The sequence below is a fragment of the Macrotis lagotis genome, chromosome 1 (genome assembly GCF_037893015.1).
Source record: "Macrotis lagotis isolate mMagLag1 chromosome 1, bilby.v1.9.chrom.fasta, whole genome shotgun sequence".
In the NCBI taxonomy this organism is placed as follows: domain Eukaryota; kingdom Metazoa; phylum Chordata; class Mammalia; order Peramelemorphia; family Peramelidae; genus Macrotis; species Macrotis lagotis.
Genome location: NC_133658.1, coordinates 913,202,393 through 913,222,450, shown reverse-complemented (window position 1 = coordinate 913,222,450; position 20,058 = coordinate 913,202,393). Strand labels below are relative to the sequence as shown.

Here is a 20,058-nt window from a genome sequence, read left to right as displayed (position 1 = left end):
AATTCTAAGGTACTACCTTATACCTTGGATTGGATAATAGAACAGAGAGAAATTGACAAATGTTGGAGTGATTGAAGCTATAAAACCATGCCTACCCTTTGACCTAGAAGACATGAAAAACAGGAAAAAAAGAAAACCTTTGTATGTATAAGGTTATTTATAGATGCTCTTTTCGGGTGGTAAAGTACAGGAAATTGAGACACTGTCCATGACTTGGGGAATGGCTGAACAATATAGTATATGATTATGATGGAATGCTATTCTGTTATAAGAAACGATGAACAGGATACTCTCTGTAAACCTAGAAAATTTATAGGAGCAGATCCAATGGAAAATGTAATATAGGGGCAGGTAGGTGGAGCAATGGATAGAGGATTGGCCCTGGAGTCAGGAGGATTTGAGTTCAAATCCCATCTCAGACTCTTTTTTTTTAGTTTTTTTTTTGCAAGGCAGTGGGGTTAAATGGTTTGCCGAAGGTCACACGGCTAGGTAATTATTACGTGTCTGAGGCCGGATTTGAACTCAGGTCCTCCTGACTCCAGGGTTGGTATTCTATCCACTGCACCACCTAGCCGCCACTCATTTCAGACTCTTAATAATTACCTAGCTGTGTGACCTTGGGGAAGTCACTTAACCCCATTGCCTTGCAAATCCCACCCCCTAAAAAATGTATTATATACAAAGTAACAGCAATAGCATAGGAATATTAACATTTTGTACTTCATTTTTGAAGGAGACCATGACATCAGGGAGGTGATGCCATGACAAGCACATGAATTGGATTTGAATGGGGGTGGGCTGTGCTAAGTTACCAACCTTACTTTCTCCTTCAGAGCCATCTGGGTCCAGTGGCCAGATATGGATCAGGATGACTGGAGATGGTCCTAGATGTGAGGCAATCAGGGTTAAGTAACTTGCCCAAGGTCACTCAGCTAGTAAGACTCCTCTTGGCCCCATGGTCGAATTCGAACTCCTGTCCTCTTGACTCCAAGGTCAGTGCTTTATCCACTGCACCACCCAACTGCCCTTGTAGGATGATCAACTGTGAATGACTTACCTTTTTTCAACAATACTGTAATCCAATTCAACTCTGAAGGACATAGAATAAACAATACTATTCATCCCCAAAGACAGAACTGAATGGTATCTGAATACAGATTGAAGTATACTTTTTTGACTCTATTTTCCTTAAGATTTCTTTTGGGCAGAGGCTCTTGAGAGGATATGTTTACTTTCACAACATGACTATCATGTTTATGTTTTACTAGATTACACACTTTTAACCTAAATCAAATTACTTGCTTTCTGAATGAGAAGAAATTGGATGGGAAGAAGGGAGAGAATTCAGAACTCAGTTTTAAAAATGAACTGGGAAAGGGACCAGGGTAGGAAAAAATATTAAGAATTTCTTGGAGGACATTAAAAAAACTTCTTTTAATATTGTTCACATGGCATTATTTAATTCAATTTGTCTGGCCTTTCAAAAGTATGCTCAACCAGAGAAAAAAAAGAATTCAGAGCTGGAGGGGATTGTACAGATTAACTAGTCAAATTGGCTCAGGTTACAGATGAGAAAGAAAACAGGCTGAGAGTCAGGCAATGAAGAACATAACTAGTAAGTAGCAGAATTGATATTCAAAGAAAATTTGAATTTAAACTAATTAGTAATCAAAGAAACTGGTTGTTTTAGCTATGGTGACAGTCCAAAAAAGGCAAATCATTTTGTTCTCATCATTTGACCCAAGGAAAAAAAAAACCTCCCTAAATCTATAGGAAAGTATGTGTAGTAAAAATTAAAATTATTTAGTAGTCCATTCATATAATATAAATAATAAAGTATAAACTCCTTAAAGGCAACAAAAAAGAAGAAGAAAAGAAAGTGGGGGGAACTGATAGATACAGAGCTGATTGAGGGAGACAGCAAAGGAAAACAGTGGTGGGGAGGGGAGGGTAGAGGAGAGGAGTGGAAGGGAGTGGAAAGAAAAATACAAATGATAAGGAGATAGGATGGAGGGTAATAAGGATTATTATAATAATTATTATAATAAATTATAACTATGAATTTGAATGTGATGACCTCTCCCATAAAACAGAAGTGGATTAAAAACCAGAATCCTACAATATATTATTTACAAGAAACACATTTGAAGCACAGAGTAAAGGTAAAAGATTAGAACAGAATATATTATGCTTTAGCTCAAGTGAAAAAAGCAGGGGCAGCATTTCTTATCTCAATAAAGCAAAAGTAAAAATAGATCTCATTAAAAGGGGTAAAGAAGGACACTATATCTTCCCAAAAGGCACCAAATACATTAAAGTAAAATCAATACTAAACACATATACACCAAGTGGTATAGCATTCACACTCTTAGAGAAGAAGCTAAATGAGTTAATTAGGAAGATATAGGCAGTAAAACTATACCGAATTGAGAACTTCAATCTCCCTCTCAGAATTAGATAAATTTAACCACAAAATAAACATGAAGAAAGCTATGGAGGTGAATAGAAAGTTAGATATGATAAACTTCTGGGGAAAACTGACTGGGGATAGAAAGGAATATACATTTTTCTCTGTGGTACACGGCACCTACTCAAAAACTGATCATGTATTAGGGCATAAAAACCTCATACTCAAATGCTAAAGAGCAGAAATATGAAATGCATCATTTTCAGATTATGATGCAATGAAAATTACATGTAATGAAAAGTTTATGGGAAGATGCACTAAAATTAATTGGAAATTAAATATCCTAACTTTAAAGAATGAGTGAATCAAACAACAAATCATAGGAATAATCAATAATTTCATCAAAGACAATGATACTAATGAGACAACATACCAAAACTTGTGGGATACAGCCAAAACAACTATTAGGGATAATTTTATATCTCTAAATGAAAACATGAATAAAATAAAGAGATCAATAAATTAGGTAAGGAATTTAAAAAATTAGCTAAAAAGCAAATTAAAAATTGTCAAATACCAAATTAGAAATTCTGAAAATCCAATAGATTAATAAAACTGAGAGAAAACTATTGAAGTAAATAAATAAAACTGAGTTTATTTTATGGGAAAAATCATTAAAGTAGATAAGCCTTTGTTTAAGATAATTTTAAAAAAGAAAACCAAATTACTAGTATCAAAAATGAAGTGTTAAATTCACTATCAATTAGGAGGAAATTAAAGTAATAATTCAGAATTATTTTGCCCAATTGTAAGTGAATGAATATGACAATCAAAATGAAATGGATGAATATTTACAAAAATATTAATTGTCCACATTAACAGAAGAGGAAATTAAATACTTAAATAATCTGATTTCAGAAAAAAAATTGAAAAAAGCCATTAATGAAGTCCCTAAGAAAGTTTCCAGAGTCAAATAGTTCACAAGTGAATTCTACCAAACATATATTATTTCAATTCTATATAAACTATTTTTAAAAAATAGGTGAAGAAAGAGTTCTACCAAATTTTATATCAATATAGTGCTGATACCTAAGCCAGGAAGAGACAAAAAAAGAGAAAGAAAATTTTAGATCTATTTCCCTATTATTAATATTAATGCAAAAATTTTTTTAAATTTTTTATTTAAGGCAATGGGGTTAAGTGACTCGCCCAAGGTCATGCAGCTCAGTAATTTTTATGTGTCTGAGACTGAATTTGAACTCAGGTCTTCCTGATTCCAGGGTTGGTGCTCTATCCATTGCACCACCTAGCTACCCAAAGCAAAATTTTTTTATAAAATATTAGCAAAGTGATTATAACAAGTTGTTACTAGGATTAGCTATGATTTAGACCAGGAATACAGAGTTGATTCAATATTAGAAATATTATCAGGAAATTGACTATATCAATAACAAAGCTAACAAAAATCATAAGGTAATTCCAATAAATGCTGAAAAAACTTTTGACAAAATACTCCCACTCCTATTAAAAACATTAGAGAGCACAGTAATAAAAGTTTTCCTTAAGATGATAAGCAGTATCTATCTAAAACCATCAGCAAATATTATACATAATGTGATTAAGCTAGAATCTTTCCCAATAAGATCAGGAGTGAAACAAGGATGCCCATTATCACTACTATTATTTAATATTGTTATTAGAGAAAGAAAAGAAATTAAAGGAATTAGAATAGGCAATAAAGAAATAAAACTCTCACTCTTTGCAAATAACAACTAAAAACTATTTGAAACAATTAGCACATTTAGTCAAGTTGAAGAATATAAAATTAACCTACAGAAATCTTAAGTATTTCTACATATTACCATCAAAACATAGCAGCAATAGATAAAAAGAGAAATACCATTTAAAGTACCTATAGGCAATATAAAACGCTTGGGATATGTGTCATGATAAACTAAGAACCTATATGAAAACAATTATAAAACACTTCACACAAATAAAGTCAGATATAAATAACTGAACAAATGGCAATCGTGTGTAGGGCAAGCTAATGTAATAATGACAATTCTACCTAAGTTAAATTACTTATTCACTGACATGCCAATCAAACTACCAAAAAATTATTTTATTGACTTAGAAAAAATAGTAACAAAATTCATATGGAGCAACAAAAGAGCAAGAACATCAAGGAAATTGATGAAAAACATGCAGAGGAAGGTGGTCTAGCTGTACCAGATTTAAAACTATACTTTAAAGTGACAGTCATCAAAACTGACTGATACTTGTTAAGAAATAGAGCAATAGACCAATGGATTAGAATAGGTACAAAAGATAACAGTAAATGGTTATAATGACGCATTGTTTGACAAACCCAAAGACATTAGCTTCTGGGATAAGAACTTCTGGGAAAACTGGAAAATAATATGGCACAAACTAGGCATCTCACACCCTATACTAAAACAAGGTCAAAATGTTTCAGAATTTAGACATAAATGGTGATACCATAGATCAGTTACTAGATCAAGAAATACTCTTATCTGTTGGATCTAAGGAAAGGGGAGGAATTTATGACCAAACAAGAAATAGAGTACATTATAAATCGAAATGGAAGATTTTTTTTTTAGGTTTTTGCAAGGCAAACGGGGTTAAGTAGCTTACCCAAGGCCACACAGCTAGGTAATTAAGTGTCTGAGACCGGATTTGAACCCAGGTACTCCTGACTCCAGGGCCGTTGCTTTATCCACTATGCCACCTAGCCGCCCCGAAATGGAAGATTTTGATTAAATTAAATTGAAAAGTTTTTGCACTAATAAAACCGATGCAGTCAAGATTAGAAGGAATACAGAAAAGTAGGAAACGATTTTCACAGCTAGGGGTTCTGATAAAGGTTGCATTTCTAAAATATATAGAGAACTGAATCAAATTTATAAGGTTACAAGTCATTCCTGAATTGAAAAATGGTCAAAGGATATGAACAGGCAGTTTTCAAACAAAAAAATAAAAGCTATATATTATATGAAAAAATGATCCAAATCATTAGTGATTAGAGAAATGCAAATTAAAATAACTATGAGGTTTCACCTCACACCTATCAGACTAAGATGACTAAAAGGAAAAATGATTTATGTTGGAGAAGTTATGAGAAGATTGAGACATTAATGCATTATTTATGGAGTTGGGAACTAATATAGCCATTGTGGAGAACAGTATGAAACTAGCCAAAGAGCAATAAAATTGATCATGCCCTTTGATTCAGTAATACCAACATTAGGCCTATATCCAAAAGAATGCATTAAAAAATGGGAAAAAAGTCCCAAATGCTCCAAAATATTCATAGCAGTTCTTTTTGTAGTGGCAAAGAATTGAAAATTGAGGAGATACTTATCAACTGGGAAATAGTTACCCCAGAAGTTATGGAATACTATAGAGTACATGAAAGGCTGGACTTTAGAGAAACCTGGAAAGAATTACATAAACTAATGCTGAGTGAAGGGAATAGGGCCAAGAAATCATTGTACATATAACACAACACTGTGAGTTGATCAGCTCTGATATATGCAGCTCCTCTCAGCAGTCCAGAGAGTTAGGACACTTCTGGGAGACCTGTTATGAACAGCAACATCCACATCCAGAGGGGGAACAAAACAACAACAAAAACCAATCACAGAATCTGAATGAATACAATATTCACATTTTTAAAACTTCTCTTATGTTTTTCCTCCCTATCCCATGATTTTCTTTCTTTACCCTTCATCCTAATTCCTCATACACAAAATTACTAATATATAAACATGTTAAACAAAAATGAACATGTGGAGCTTTTACTAGACTATTCACCACTGAAAGGAAGGGAGTAGAAAAGGAAGGTAATAGAAAAATAAGTAACTTATAAAATATGCAAGTGTATGAATATTTACAAACTTTCATAACATAATTGGAAAAATAAAATATCAATTAAGAAAAAAAGAATATCAAGGGAATTAATAAAATATTCAAAGGAAGGTGGCAGTGGTCTAGCCTTACCATATCCATAATTATATTATAAAGCATCAGTCATCAAAACTGTTTGGTATTGGTTAAGAAATAGAGCACTTGATCAGTCATATAGATTAGATACAAAAGACATAATAGCAGTAAATGACTAAAATGATATACTGCTTGATAAACGTCAAAACTCCAGTTTCTGGGATTAAAAACTCACCATAACAAAAACTGCTAGAACAACTGGAAGATACTATAGTAGAAACTAGGCATAGACCAACATCTCACAACCTATGCAAAAATAAGGTGAAAAATAGGTACAGGACTTAGACCTAAAACAGGGATACCTTAAGCAAGTTAGGAGAACAAGGAATAGATTATCTGTAGATCTATGGAAAGGGGAGGAGTTTATGACCCACAAAGAGATAGAGAACATTAAAAAATGCAAAATGAATAATTTTGATTATATTATTTTCAAACAGTTTTTGCACAAATATAATCAATGCAACCAAGACTCAAAGGAATGCAGGAAGTTGGGAAACAATTTTTATTGCTAGCGTTTCTTTTTTTTTTAATAATAGTGAGTTTTCTTGTTAACTTTTATTTACTTAAGGCAATGGGGTTAAGTAACTTGCCCAAGGTCACACAGCTGCTGCTATGATTATTATTATTATTATTATTATATTATTATTATTATTATTATTATTATCTGAGACTGGATTTGAACTCAGGCCCTCCTGACTCCAGGACCAGTGCTCTATCCACTGTACCACCTAACTGCCCCCCCACTGCTAGTATTTCTGACAAAGTCCATTTCTGAAATACAGAGAGACAAGAGAGTCAAATTTAAAGTATATGAATAGGCAATTCTCAGGTGAAGAAATAAAAGTTATCTATAGTCACATAAAAAATGCTCTAAGATCATTACTGGTGAAGATGATAAAGAGAAGGTAGGGACTCACCAGAACTTTCCCCAAACTATTTCAAATACTTTTAAATAACTACTCTAAACAAATTCTAGAGAAGCAAAACTCACTAAAAGGATGTGTGGAAACAATTTTTCCAGCCCAAGACAACTTGGAACATCGGGGTCTGTTGCACCAGAGTGAAAGAGGAGCAAGGTGCAGCTCAGGTTGGGCCAGAGAGAACTAGCCCCAGCAATCCAAGAGCAAGAAGCAAGGAGACTGGGTCAGTGGCAGTGGTAGTGATTTTCAGACCTCTCAGCCTAGACACTGGCAAGGACAAGTTGCAAGGGGAGCAGGAAAAGTCTTCCAATACAGGGTAAGAGTGGAACACAATCCAGTTCAACCATCAGCAGTGCAGACCCAATCCCCTGCAAATCAGAAGTGGTCCTTGGTAGCCACTGAATCAGCAGAAGCAGCTGCTTCCAGGGCTGTTGGTCCACAGACAGTAAGGGGATCAGAAAGAGATTACAAGAGTCTCCTTTGTTATCCCTGAGGCAGGACTCTATTGCTTTGTCCATACTCTGCTCTGGGTCAGAGTCCCAGGAAGAAGAGGAGTACCAGAGCACAGGCCAGGAGAGGAGTCAAAACCTCTCCTTAGAGCATAAGACCTTGGAAGGATTGAAAACTTTCTGGTCCCTAGAAGTATCTCTGAAAACAGCTACCAAAAAATCCTCCAAAGCCTGGGTCAGTGTGCCCTCCAGAAGCAGAACCTTACAAAGTGTTTAAATCAAGTCATAGGCTGAGAAAATTATTAAGCAACAGAAGAAAAAAATCTGATCATAGACAGTTACTATGGTCATATGAAAGCTCAAAATACACACTCAGAAGAAAATAACAAAATCAAAACTTCTACATCCAAAGCCTTCAAGAAAAATATGAATTAGTTTCAGGCCACATAAGAGCTCAAAAAGGATTGTGAAAATCAAGTAAGGTAGATACAGGAAAATTGGGAAGAGAAATCAGAGTGATGTGGGAAAATCATGAAAATACTGAAGAAAATATCTTAAAATGTGCCTGAGCCAAATAAAAAAAGAAGTCCAAAAAAGTTAATGAATAAAAGAAGGCCTTAAAATGCAGAATTGACAAAATGGAAAAGGAGATATATAAAAAAGCAAAGGGAAGCTGATAACTTTGTAAGAAATCATGAAACAATAGAGCAAAACCAAAAGAATAAAAGCTAGAAGAATACGTGAAATGTCTCATTGGAAAAACAACTGACCTGGAAAATAGATCCATAGAGATCATTTTAAATTATCATACTACCTGGAAGTCATGATTAAAAAAAAAGAGCCAAGACATCATCTTTCAAGAAATTATCAAGGAATACTGTTCTGATAACGATAACAATGTTGATGTGTGTCCTTTGTTCTTGAAGACCATGACATCAAGGAAATGATGTCATGAAAAGTACATTAATTGGATTTTAGTGAGTGCCATGTTAAGAGACTAGTCTCACATTCCACTCAAGAGTCATCTGGATCCAGTGGCCATTTATGAATCAGGATAACTGAAGATGGTCCTGGATGTGAGGCAATCAGGATTAAGTGAGTTGCCTAAGGCCACACAGCTAGTGTCAACTGTCAAGGGCACCTAGGTGATATAGTGGATAAAGCACTGATTTGGGAGTCAAGAGGTTGGGAGTTCAATCTGACCTCAGAATGATCTGAGAGTCTAGAAGCAAAGGCCAAAATAAATATTTAAAGAATCCACTAATTGCCTTCTGAAAGAGATCCCCAAATGAAAACTGCCAGGAATATTTTGGTCAAATGTTAGAGGTGCAGGTCAGGGAGAAAATATTGCAAGCAGCCAGTAAAAAACAATTCAATTATAATGGAGTCAAAGTCAAGCTAATACAAGATTTATCAGATTCTACATTAAGGGATTATAGGGCTTGGAATATGATATTCCAAGTGGTGGAAGAAGCTGGATTACAATCAAGAATCAACTACTGAGCAAAATTGAGCATACTCTTTCAGGGGAAAAGATGAACATTCAATAAAATTGGGGACTTTCAAATTTTCCTATTGAAAATATCAGATCTGAATAGAAAATTTGATCTTCAAATATGACTCAAGTGAAGCATAAAAGGGTAAACAGGAAAGGTAAATCAAAATGAACTTGACTTTCTCATTTATTAGTGCAGTTAAAAGGAGTATATATAGATAAGAAATAGAAGGGAATTGAATATGAATGGATAATATATTAAAAAGATGAAGTTAAGGGCTGAGAGAGAAATATATTGGGAGAAAAGTAAAAGGGGTGGTGGAATGGGGTAACTTATTTCCCATAAAAGATCAAGGGAAAACTTTTGCAGTGGAGTGGAAGGGAGGACTGAGGGGGAGTGAGTGAGCCTTACTCTCTTCCAACTTGATTTAGAGAGAATAACATACTCACTCAATTGGATATAGAAATCCATTTTACCCTAGAGGAAAGTAGAAGGGGAAGGGGATGGGGAAAAAGGATGGGAGAGATGATAGAAGGGAGGGAAGACTATGGGAAAAGAGGTGGGACAGGATGATACAAAAGAGAAAAATAGAATAAAAGGGGGGGGAGGAATAGGATGGAGGAGAAATACAGTTAGCAATAGTAACTGTGGGAAAAAAATATTGAAACAATGATGAAGACCTCATTTCTCAAAACAAAGAATTTATGAATTTATTTATGAAATTTATTTATAAAAAATAAGAGCCATTTCCCAATTCATAAATGATCAAAAGATACAAACAGTTTTTAGATGAGATTCTCAATGGCCATGGCCATATTGTTTAAAATGTCCTAACTCACTATTGATCAGAAAAATGCAAATTAGAAAAATTCTAAGGTACTACTTTACACCTATCGGACTGGCTAATAGGACAGAAAGAGAAAATGTCAAATGTTGGAAGAGATGTAGGAAAAATATAGCACTAATGCACTGCTGGAGGAGTTGTGAAATGATTCAATAATTCTGTAGAACAATTTGGAACTATGCCTAAAAGGTATGCTTACTCTTTGACCTAGCAGTATCATTACCAGGAATATATTTAGGAAGAGATGAAAGACACGAAGAAAAAGATCCTATATGTATAAGGATAGTTATAGTAACTTTTTTCTGGTCGAAAGGAACTAGAAATTGAGGAAATGCTCATCATTTGGGGAATGGTTGAATAAATTGTGATATGTGATTATAATGGAATGCTATTCTGTTATGAGAAATGATAAACAGGATACTCTCAATATTACATGGAAAGATTTATGTGAACAGATACAATGGGAAATATACTATATACAAAGTAACAGCAATAGTGGAGGAAGATCAGCTGTGACTTACCTTTTCTTAGCAATGCTGTGGCCCAAGACAACTCTGAAGAATTTATGATAAAGAAAACTATCCATGCCCAAAGACAGAGCTGACAGTGTCTGAATACAAATCAAAGCATACTTTTTACTTTATTTTTCTTAAGGTTTCTCTTTCTGGGGGGCAAGGGGTTATATATGAGCATCATGGTAAGGTTTTGCATGACTTTTTTTTTAGGTTTTTGCAAGGCAATGGGATTAAGTGATTTGTCCAAGGTCACATAGGTAGGTAATTAGTAAGTGTCTGAGGTCACATTTGAACTCAGGACCTCCTGACTCCAGGGCCAGTGCTCTATTAAATGAGCCACTTAGCTGTCCCCTTGCATGACATTTTTAACTATTTCAAATAATTTGCTTTCTCACTGAAGGAGAGTAGAGTGGAAAGAAGAACAAGAATTCAGAACTCAATGTTTTTAAAATGAATGTTAAAATTTGTTTTTACAAGTGACTGGGAAAAATAAAAATAAAGTAAAAAATATCTGGAAAAAATCATGACTGATTAGAGAAATGCAAATTAAAATGCCTCACAAATATCAGAATGGTAAATAAGATAGACAAGGAAAATGATCAATGTGGGAAAGGTTTGTGGGAAAACACTAACATATTGTCAGTAGAGTTGTAAACTGATCCAACCATTCTGAATAACAATTTGAAACTGTTCAAAGGACATTAAAACTGGACACACCCTTTGATCCAGCAATACCACTCCTAGGCCTATATCCCAAAGAGATGATGTTTGTCCTTTTTTTTTTTAATTTACTTAAGGCAATGGGGCTAAGTGACTTGCCCAAGGTCACATAGCTAGATAATTATTAAGTGTCTAAGGACACATTTGAACTCAGGTCCTCCTGACTCTAGGGCCAGTGCTCTATCCACTGTGCCACCTAGCTGCCCTGTCCTTCATTCTTTTTTTTTTTTTTAGGTTTTTGTAAGGCAAACGGGGTTAAGTGGCTTGCCCAAGGCCACACAGCTAGGTAATTATTAAGTGTCTGAGACAGGATTTGAGCCCAGGTACTCCTGACTCCAGGGCCAGTGCTTTATCCACTACGCCACCTAGCTGTCCCTCCGTCCTTCATTCTTAAAGAAGATCATGACATCAGTAATGTCATGATAAGCACAGGAATTGGATTTGAGTAAAGGGAGCACTGTGCTAAATCACTAGCCTCACTTTCTCCTCCAGAGCCATCTGGGTCCAGTGTCCAGATATGCAGATAGCCCTGAACTGTGAAGCAATCAGAGTTAAGTGACTTGCCCAAGGTCACACAGCCAGTGTCAAGTATCTGAGGCTGGATTCAAACTCAGGTCCTGACTTCAATTCAGTTCTCTATCCATTGTGCCATCTAGCTGCCAAAGAGATAAGAAAGGGTAAAAACAAAAATATTCAAAACAACTTTTTTTTGTAGTGGTAAAAAAAATTGCAAATTGAAGGGAAGCCCACCAACTGGAAAATGACTGGATAAACGGTGGCATATGAATCGGATGGTGTACTGTTCTGTAAGAAGTGAGAGGCTGGACTTCAGAAAAGCCTCGAAAGACTTACACAAACATCTGAGTGAAATAGGCAGATCCATATGAAAATTGTACACATCAAAAGTAATGTTGTATGATGAGCAACTGAGAAACTTGTTCATCTCAGAAGTACAGTGATCAAAGATAATTCTAAATGACTTGTGAGAGAAATAACATTCACTACAGAGAAGGAACTATGGAGTCTGAATGCAGACTAAAGCTTACTGTTTTCAATTTTTAAAATGTTATGTTTTATCATTTTTCCCTCTGATTATTTTTCCTTTTGTTATGATTTTTCTTTGATTGATTAATATGGAGATATGCTTAACATAATTCTACATGGTTAAACCTATATTAGATTACTTTCTGTCAGGAGATGGGAGGATGGAAGAAAGAAAAACTTTACAAAAAATGATTGATGGAAACTATCTTTACAGGTAGTTAGAAAAATGAATTTTTTTTTAAAAATGTGCTCCTCGTCCCCTAGCCATCATGAAATAAATGGTCAATGCCTGTGAAGGGGTGGAGAGCAGTCTTCAAAGACAATGTGCTCACTGGACCCAATCTGAGAGAGGGAGGAGAGGGAAAGAGCAATTCTACAGGAAATATGTGGCCAGCTCTTTACAAATATGGTCTCCTTGGATCCTTATAACATCAGGGGCAGGAAATCTTATTCTCAACTTCAGTTTTCTATTTTCATCATTTTGGGGAAAATACTTGAAGTTGGTGGAAGAGTAGGGAAGGGGATGTCCTGAGTGGGAAAATCCTGAGACAGATGTTCCGTGAAGCAGCCAGTTTCTAGCAGTATGAACCAAAATTCTTTCGCCAGGGAACAACAAACAGAAGCATCCTTTTCCTTGATGCTTTTTAGGAGATTTAGGAATCCATGTCACTGTTTATATGAAACAGATGCTTAGATTCCACAGACCACAGAGTGAGCAGAGTATCTCAGAAACATCAGGACTCTAGAAGTTGAGTCACTGAAGACTGACGTGTGTGTGTACACACAGACACATCTCCCCCAAACCCTGGGGATCAGGGCAGGGGGGTGGAATTCTGAATCACAGAGTTATCCTTACCCAGGGAGACCAGGTTGCTATAATTGTCCAGCATCACTTCTTTGTATAAGTCCCTCTGAGCAGGGTCCAGGTACCCCCACTCTTCCCTGGTGAAGTCCACTGCCACATCCTTGAAAGTCAATGTTTCCTAAAACATCCGACACAATCCTGTTCAGAAATGATCTCCTATAAAGACATCCTTGGGGAAAACAGTTAGTCTGATTTGGAAGGAAGGGTTCTCACAACATTCAGGACTCTCAATATTCCTAATCAAATATCTCAAAAATGCATACTGTGTGCCAAAAATCTCTTCTGGCTTGTATTTATACTGAAAGTAGTTTTATTCATCATTCAGTGGCAAGAATACATTTTGGTTCCCAAGCAGACCTGAGGCAAGTCATATCTCTTGTACTCATATGCTCTTAACTCTTGATAATCACCTCTAATAAAATCATTTGACTCTACTCAATCCAGACAGACTTACCCTATGAAGGAGGAAGTGCAACAAAGAGAAGCCCACCTTTCTCACAGAAACCCCAGCAAATATCTGAAAAGGACTTGTGAAAGGTCAATGATAAAGACAGTTGAAAATAAATAGAAGGTCCAAAACTGTATGAGATGGTTCCAAACAAGGAGAAGCAGGTAGAGAGTTCTTATGCAGCACAAGTCAGGTAACATACAAGTCAGGAGAGATGAGAAGATGAGTGGCACCAGGGAAGACTGGGCAAAGGTTGGGCAATCAGCCTAAAGACAGCAGAGGCGGGAGAAGATAAAGCTCTGCTAGTCAGGATATAGAGGGAATTGATACAAATATGTAAAAACAAAGGATAGGAGTCTTCCAGGGAATGAATGGATGAAAATGAATTGATTTAAATGCTTCCTATACTCAGAAAAGTGATATCACGACATGTACAGAAGACTGATTAAAGTGAGGGACGGTTTTTTGCAAAGACGCCATTTTCACTCTGCCTTCCAGAACCCTATGTGCCCAGCGGCCAGACAGAATGAGATCTGGTCAGTTGGAGATCAATGAGAGACCTTTACCTTTAGAGAGTCAGTTCTTTCCCATATCACCCAGGTTCCTGGGTATACCAGTCTCCCCAGTTCTATGTCTCCACAGCAGGATAAAGCTAACCTGTCACTCAATGGTCTAGACTATTCAGCCTTGTTACCATGGAGATGATAGGAAGAGAGAAGAAAGGAGGAGGAGGAGGAGGAGGAGGAGGGGGCAGCCCCCGAAAGCCGCCTGCCAGAGGTGGTCCTTGGCAATCCTGCCTCGCCTTCGGGCCCTCCCTAGGGGAGAGGGCCACAGACGCACTGCCCAGCTCCCCTCAGAGGGAGAGAGTGGGTCCCACCATCGAAGTGCCCAGATGCCGGAGGGGTGCGGAGGAGCGATACGGAGAGAGAACCTCGGAGGGGAAGGGGAGGAGGAAGCGGGACCCCGAATTCTCCCGACAGGGGCGCGCCTAGGTGCCGAGGTTGGCGGGCTGAGCATGGGGGTGATTGACGCTCGCTCACCCAGGAGACGCAAAGACAAAGAAACCAGCACCCCAGAAGGTGCCTCTGCCCACAGACGGGGCGGACACCGGGGGCCCCAGACGAGCCCTCCTCCCCCCAGATTGCGGCCCCGAAGCTAGGCGCGGGGACCCGATGGTCTCCCACTCGCCTCCCTTGGTCCCTCCACTCACCACACCGAGCCGAAGCCCGTCAGCGGCCCCCTGAGCGCCGTCCATGGTGCCCGCTGGCTCCCCGGAGCCTCATCCGAGCCGGCTCGGGGTGCCCGGAGCCGGGGCGCCCCCGGAGGACCCCGATCCTAGCAGCCCGTCAGGAGCTCGAGTGAGACCACCCGACCTCCTCCTCCGAGACAGACGCCAACGCCCAGTGTGTTGGCGAGCTGGAGACATGCGCGAGAAGGCGGGGGGCTGCGGTAGCGGGGCTAGGAACCCCGCAGGGCAGCTACCACCCCTCCCCGGTGGGCTTCGCGCCTCCCACCTCCGAGGGGGAGAGAGGAGGGGAGCAGTCGGCCAGGCGAGGCACCAGACAGGAGAAAAGCAGGGGGCGCACCCCGCGGCTGCGGACCCCAAGGTGGCAGATGAGCCGGTCCCTGCCAGGCAGAAAGGGCCCTGAGGGAGCAGTCGAGGCAGACCCGACGGGGAGAAGCACTAAGGGCCCACAAAAGCCACTTCTTGGGGGCTCCCCAAAGGATGCCCCCCCACTCTAATTCCCGGGCGGGTGGTCTGCGGCCGCAGTAGGGTCCAGGCCGGGCACGGGGAATCCAACCGACTAAGAACCCCCCCTGCCCCCCAACTGCCATATGAGCAGGCTCGACGCCTGGCCGTGGACCACAGGGTCCGAGGGCTGGGGGTCTCCAGGGACGTAGCAGCGGGTGATCGGGGAGATATGGGAACATCCGCACATCTGCGCCCCCAGCCAAAGCAGGGCGCGCCCCCCACCCTTTGTCCTGGGTCCCGTGGAGGGGGGGATCCCAGGGGCCCATAGACCCCGGGCATTCAGTGTCTGCCCAGGGGAGCCTGTCACAGGGCAGGGGTCTGGCGGAGGCGATAGACCCGGTTCCCTCCCCCACAGCCAAGGGGCGGCAGGAGCAGTCCCGAGCTTCATCACCTGAAGAATGAGTGAAATGTGAGAAACAAGGAAAGAAATGGATTCTGAGAAAGGCTCAATAAACACATATACAAAAACCCCACACAAGAGCACTGCAAAGTCCTCCGTTTCCAAGATCTATAGCTTATATTTTTTTAATTATATCATAAATTAATATATTAGTTTCCAAGCTGCCTTTGTGTCTCCTAAATATTCCTGATCTGTGAGGAAGCTTTTTTTTAGGAGAGATTATGTAATTCTTGGGACTTGGAGCTAGGAACCAGTGACAACTAAGTAGTAACTTGTTTTACTCATGACATGTCCTACATCCTTTTGCCCTATTCTGTACTGTACTATCCAAAAATTCTATCATCGACCCAGGACTTCTGTCTGGATGATCACAAGGGATGTGATTGTTGTAGGAGGAAGACTAGAAAGGCAGGAAAAAAACATAGGTAGTAATAAAGCTGAATGTGAATGAGATGAACTCCTCCCCCATAAAATAGAAGTGGATAGCAGAAAGGATCAAGAATCAAAATCCTACAAAATGTTTGTAAGAAACACATTTGAAATAAAGACCATAACACAAAGTAAAGGTAAGGGGCTAGAGCAGAATCTATTATTCTTCCAGTGAAGTAAAAAAAGCAGGGGCAGCAATCCTGATCTCAGACAAGGCAAAAGCAAAACTAGCCCTAAAAGAGCTAAAAAGGAAACCATATCTTGCAAAGAGGTATCATAGATAATGATATAAAATCAATACTAAACATATGTGTACCTAGTGGTAGAGCATCCAAATTCTTTTTTTAATAGATTATAAATATTTGTTTTCCAATTATATATAATAATAGATTCTACCTATCATTTTTTTGGTAAGATTTTGAATTTTACACATTTTTCCCCCACCTTCCCTTCCCTCCCCCTTCCCCCCACACCACAGAATGTAGTCTGATAATCTTTACATTGTTTCCAAAGCATCTAAATACTTAAAGCAAGTTACACAAAGAAATAGCAAAACTATATTAGTGGGGGACCTCAATGATCCCCTCTTAGAACTTAATAAATTCAACCAAAAAATAAAAGGAGGTAGAGTATTCGAAAAGCTAGATATGACAGACCATTGGTGAAAACTACATGGGAACAAAAAGGAATATACATTTTCCTCAGTAACAGGTCACCTAAACAAAAATTGACTGTAATAGAGCATAAAAACCCTCAAAATCAAATGTAAAAAGGCAGAAATATTAAATGTATCTTTTTCGTATCATAATGCAGTAAGAATTACATTCAACAAAGAGCAATGGAAAGATCAAAATTTAATTGGAAACTAATCTTAAAAGAAGAAATAAATCACAAATCATAGAAATAATTCCATTAAAGAGAATGACAACAATGAGACAACATAGGAAAATAAAGTCAAATCAGTACTTCTCCACATTCTTACACCAACAAAATGGAAAAAAGATTAAATCAGTAATTTGAGTATACAACTAATAATATTCAACAGATCTAAAATGTCTGTTTTAACACCAAATTAGAAATCCTGAAACTCAAAGGTGAGAATAAGAATGAAAATAAAACTATTGAGCAAATAAATCTGGGAGTTGGTTCTATTAAAAAAAAATAAGATTGAGAAGTCATTCTTAGATTTAAATCTCAATCTTTGATTTAAAAAAAGTCAAATATCAAAAATGAAAGGGTTGAAATCCCTATCATTAGGAAATATTTTTCCCAATTATATGCCAATCTGATAATCTGAGCAAAATCAATATTTATGAAAATATAAATTACTAAAAACAACAGATCAGGAAATAGAATGCCTAAATAACCCCAACCTTAGAAAAATAAACTGAACAAGTCACTAATGAGCTCCCTAGGAAAAAATTCCCAGGTCCAGATGGATTCACAAGTGAATTCTACCAAATATTTAAAGAACAATGATCTCTAATACTATATAAATTATTTGGGTAAATAGATGAAGAAGTCTTACCAAACTTCTTTTATAATGTGAATATGGTGCTAATACCTAAAACAGGAAGAGCTAAAACACAGAAAATTAAAGACCAATTTCCCTAATAATGCTGCAAAGATCTGAACAAAATACAAGTACAGCTATACACCATAACCAAGTGGGATTTATCCCAGGAATGTATGGTTGGTTCAATAATAGAAAAATCAACATAACTGAACATATCAAAAATAACAATCAATCAAAATATCGAAAATCATATGATTATCCTAAAAGATGAAGAAAAAAACTTTTCATAAAATACAGCAGCCATCCCTATTATAAACAATAGAGAGCATAGGAATAAAGGGAACTTTCCTTAAAATGATGAGCCATATCAAAAACCATCTGCATGTATTACCTGTCATGGGGATAAGCTAGAAACCTTCCCAAGCAGAGTTCAAATATGAAGCAAGGGTGTCCATGATCACCACTATTATTCAATACAGTACTAAAACATTTAGTTATAGCAATAAGAGGAAAAAAAAAGGAATCAAAGTAATTAGAGTGGGCAATGAAAAAATAAAACTTTGCAGATGATATGATGGTATACTTAGAGAACCTTAGAGAATAAAGTTAAAAAAATTGAAATTAACTTTAGTACAGTTGCAGGATATAAGATAAATCTACATAAATTATCAGCATTTCTTTATATGACTAACATAAGTGAGGAGCAAGAGATAGAAAAAGAAGTTTCAATTAAAATAATGCAGTGGATAGACTACTAGTCCTGGAGTCAGAAGGACCTGAATTCAAATTTGACATCAGACACTTGATACTTATTAACTGTTATGACATCACTTAACCCTATTTGCCTCATTGCCTCACATCCAAGGTCACCTCCAGTAGTCCTGATTCATATCTGACCCCTGGACCCAGATGAATTCAGAGAAGAAAGTGAGGCTGGTGACTTGGCATAATGCCCCCTCATTCAAATCCAATTCACTTGTTTGCCATGGCATCACCTCTGTAATGTCATGGTCTGTAAGAATAAAGGACAAATATCATAAAATACTTGGGAGTCTACCTCACAAGACAAGCTAAGAACCATATGAACACAATTACAAAGCACTTCTCACATCAAGTCAGATGTAAACAATGGGTAAACAATTGGAAAAATATTACTCATGGGTAAACTGAGTCAAATAAAAAATGACAATTCTAAGTTAATTTACTTATCCAGTGACGTAACAATCAAACTATCAAAAAATTATTTGATGAGATAGAAAAATAACGTGTAGAAAAGCAAAAGATCAGGAATACCTGAGAAATTAATGGAGAAAACATATAGAGGAAGGTGACCTAGCAATACCAGACCTCAAACTATATTATAAAGCAGTAACCATCAAAACTATCTAGTACTGGCTAAGAAATAGAGGTGTGGGTCAGTGGAATAGGCTAATTACATAAGACATAGAAGAAATGACCATAGTAACCAAGTATTTGATAAACCCAAAGACCCCAGTTATTAGAATGAGAATTCATTATTTGATTAAAACTTTTGGGAAAACTGGAAAACGGGACACTAAGAGAGATGTAGATGAGCATTTCACATTGTGTACTGTGATAAGGTCGAAATGTGAGCACGATTTAGACATAAAGGTAACACCATAAACAAATGAGAAAAACAAGTAATAGTCTCTCTCTCTCAAATCTATGGGGAGGAGAAGAATTCATGGCCAACCAAGAGTTGGAGAGCATTATGAAATGTAAAATAGATAAATTTGACTAAATTAAATTTAAAAGGTTTTGTATGGATAAACTATTAGAAGGAAAGTAGAAAGTTGGGAAACAATCTCCACAGCAAGTGACTGATAAAAGTCTCATTTCTCAAATATATAGATTTGAGTCAAATTTATAGGAATGCAAGGCATTTCCCAAGTGATAATTGGTTAAAGGCTATGAACAGATAGTTTTTGGATGAAGAAATCAAAACTATTTAGAAGCATATGAAAAGGTTCTCTAAATCACTTTTGATTAGTGAAATACAAATTCAAACAACTTTGAGGTACCACCTCACACCTACCAGATTGGCCAATATAACAAAAAAAGAAAAATTATAAATATTGGAGAGAATATGGGAAAATTGGAACATCAATGTACTATTGGTGGAATAGCAAACAGGTCCAACCATTCTGGAGAGCAATTTGGCAACAGAACCCAAAGGGCACTCAAACTGTGCTTGTCTTTCTTATC

At 37.5% G+C, this 20,058-nt stretch overlaps 1 protein-coding gene across 1 annotated transcript in view; it reads right to left on the bottom strand.

Annotated features, from left to right (window-relative positions):
• The window catches only part of LOC141509761 (uncharacterized), a 36,837-nt gene extending 23,362 nt beyond the window's left edge, over window positions 1-13,475 (bottom strand). The window contains exon 1 of the mRNA XM_074219531.1: window positions 13,278-13,475. Coding sequence (XP_074075632.1) covers window positions 13,278-13,311 — 34 coding nt within the window. The 5' untranslated portion in view covers window positions 13,312-13,475. The remainder of the gene's footprint in view (window positions 1-13,277) is intronic.
• Between the last annotated feature and the right edge of the window lie 6,583 nt (window positions 13,476-20,058).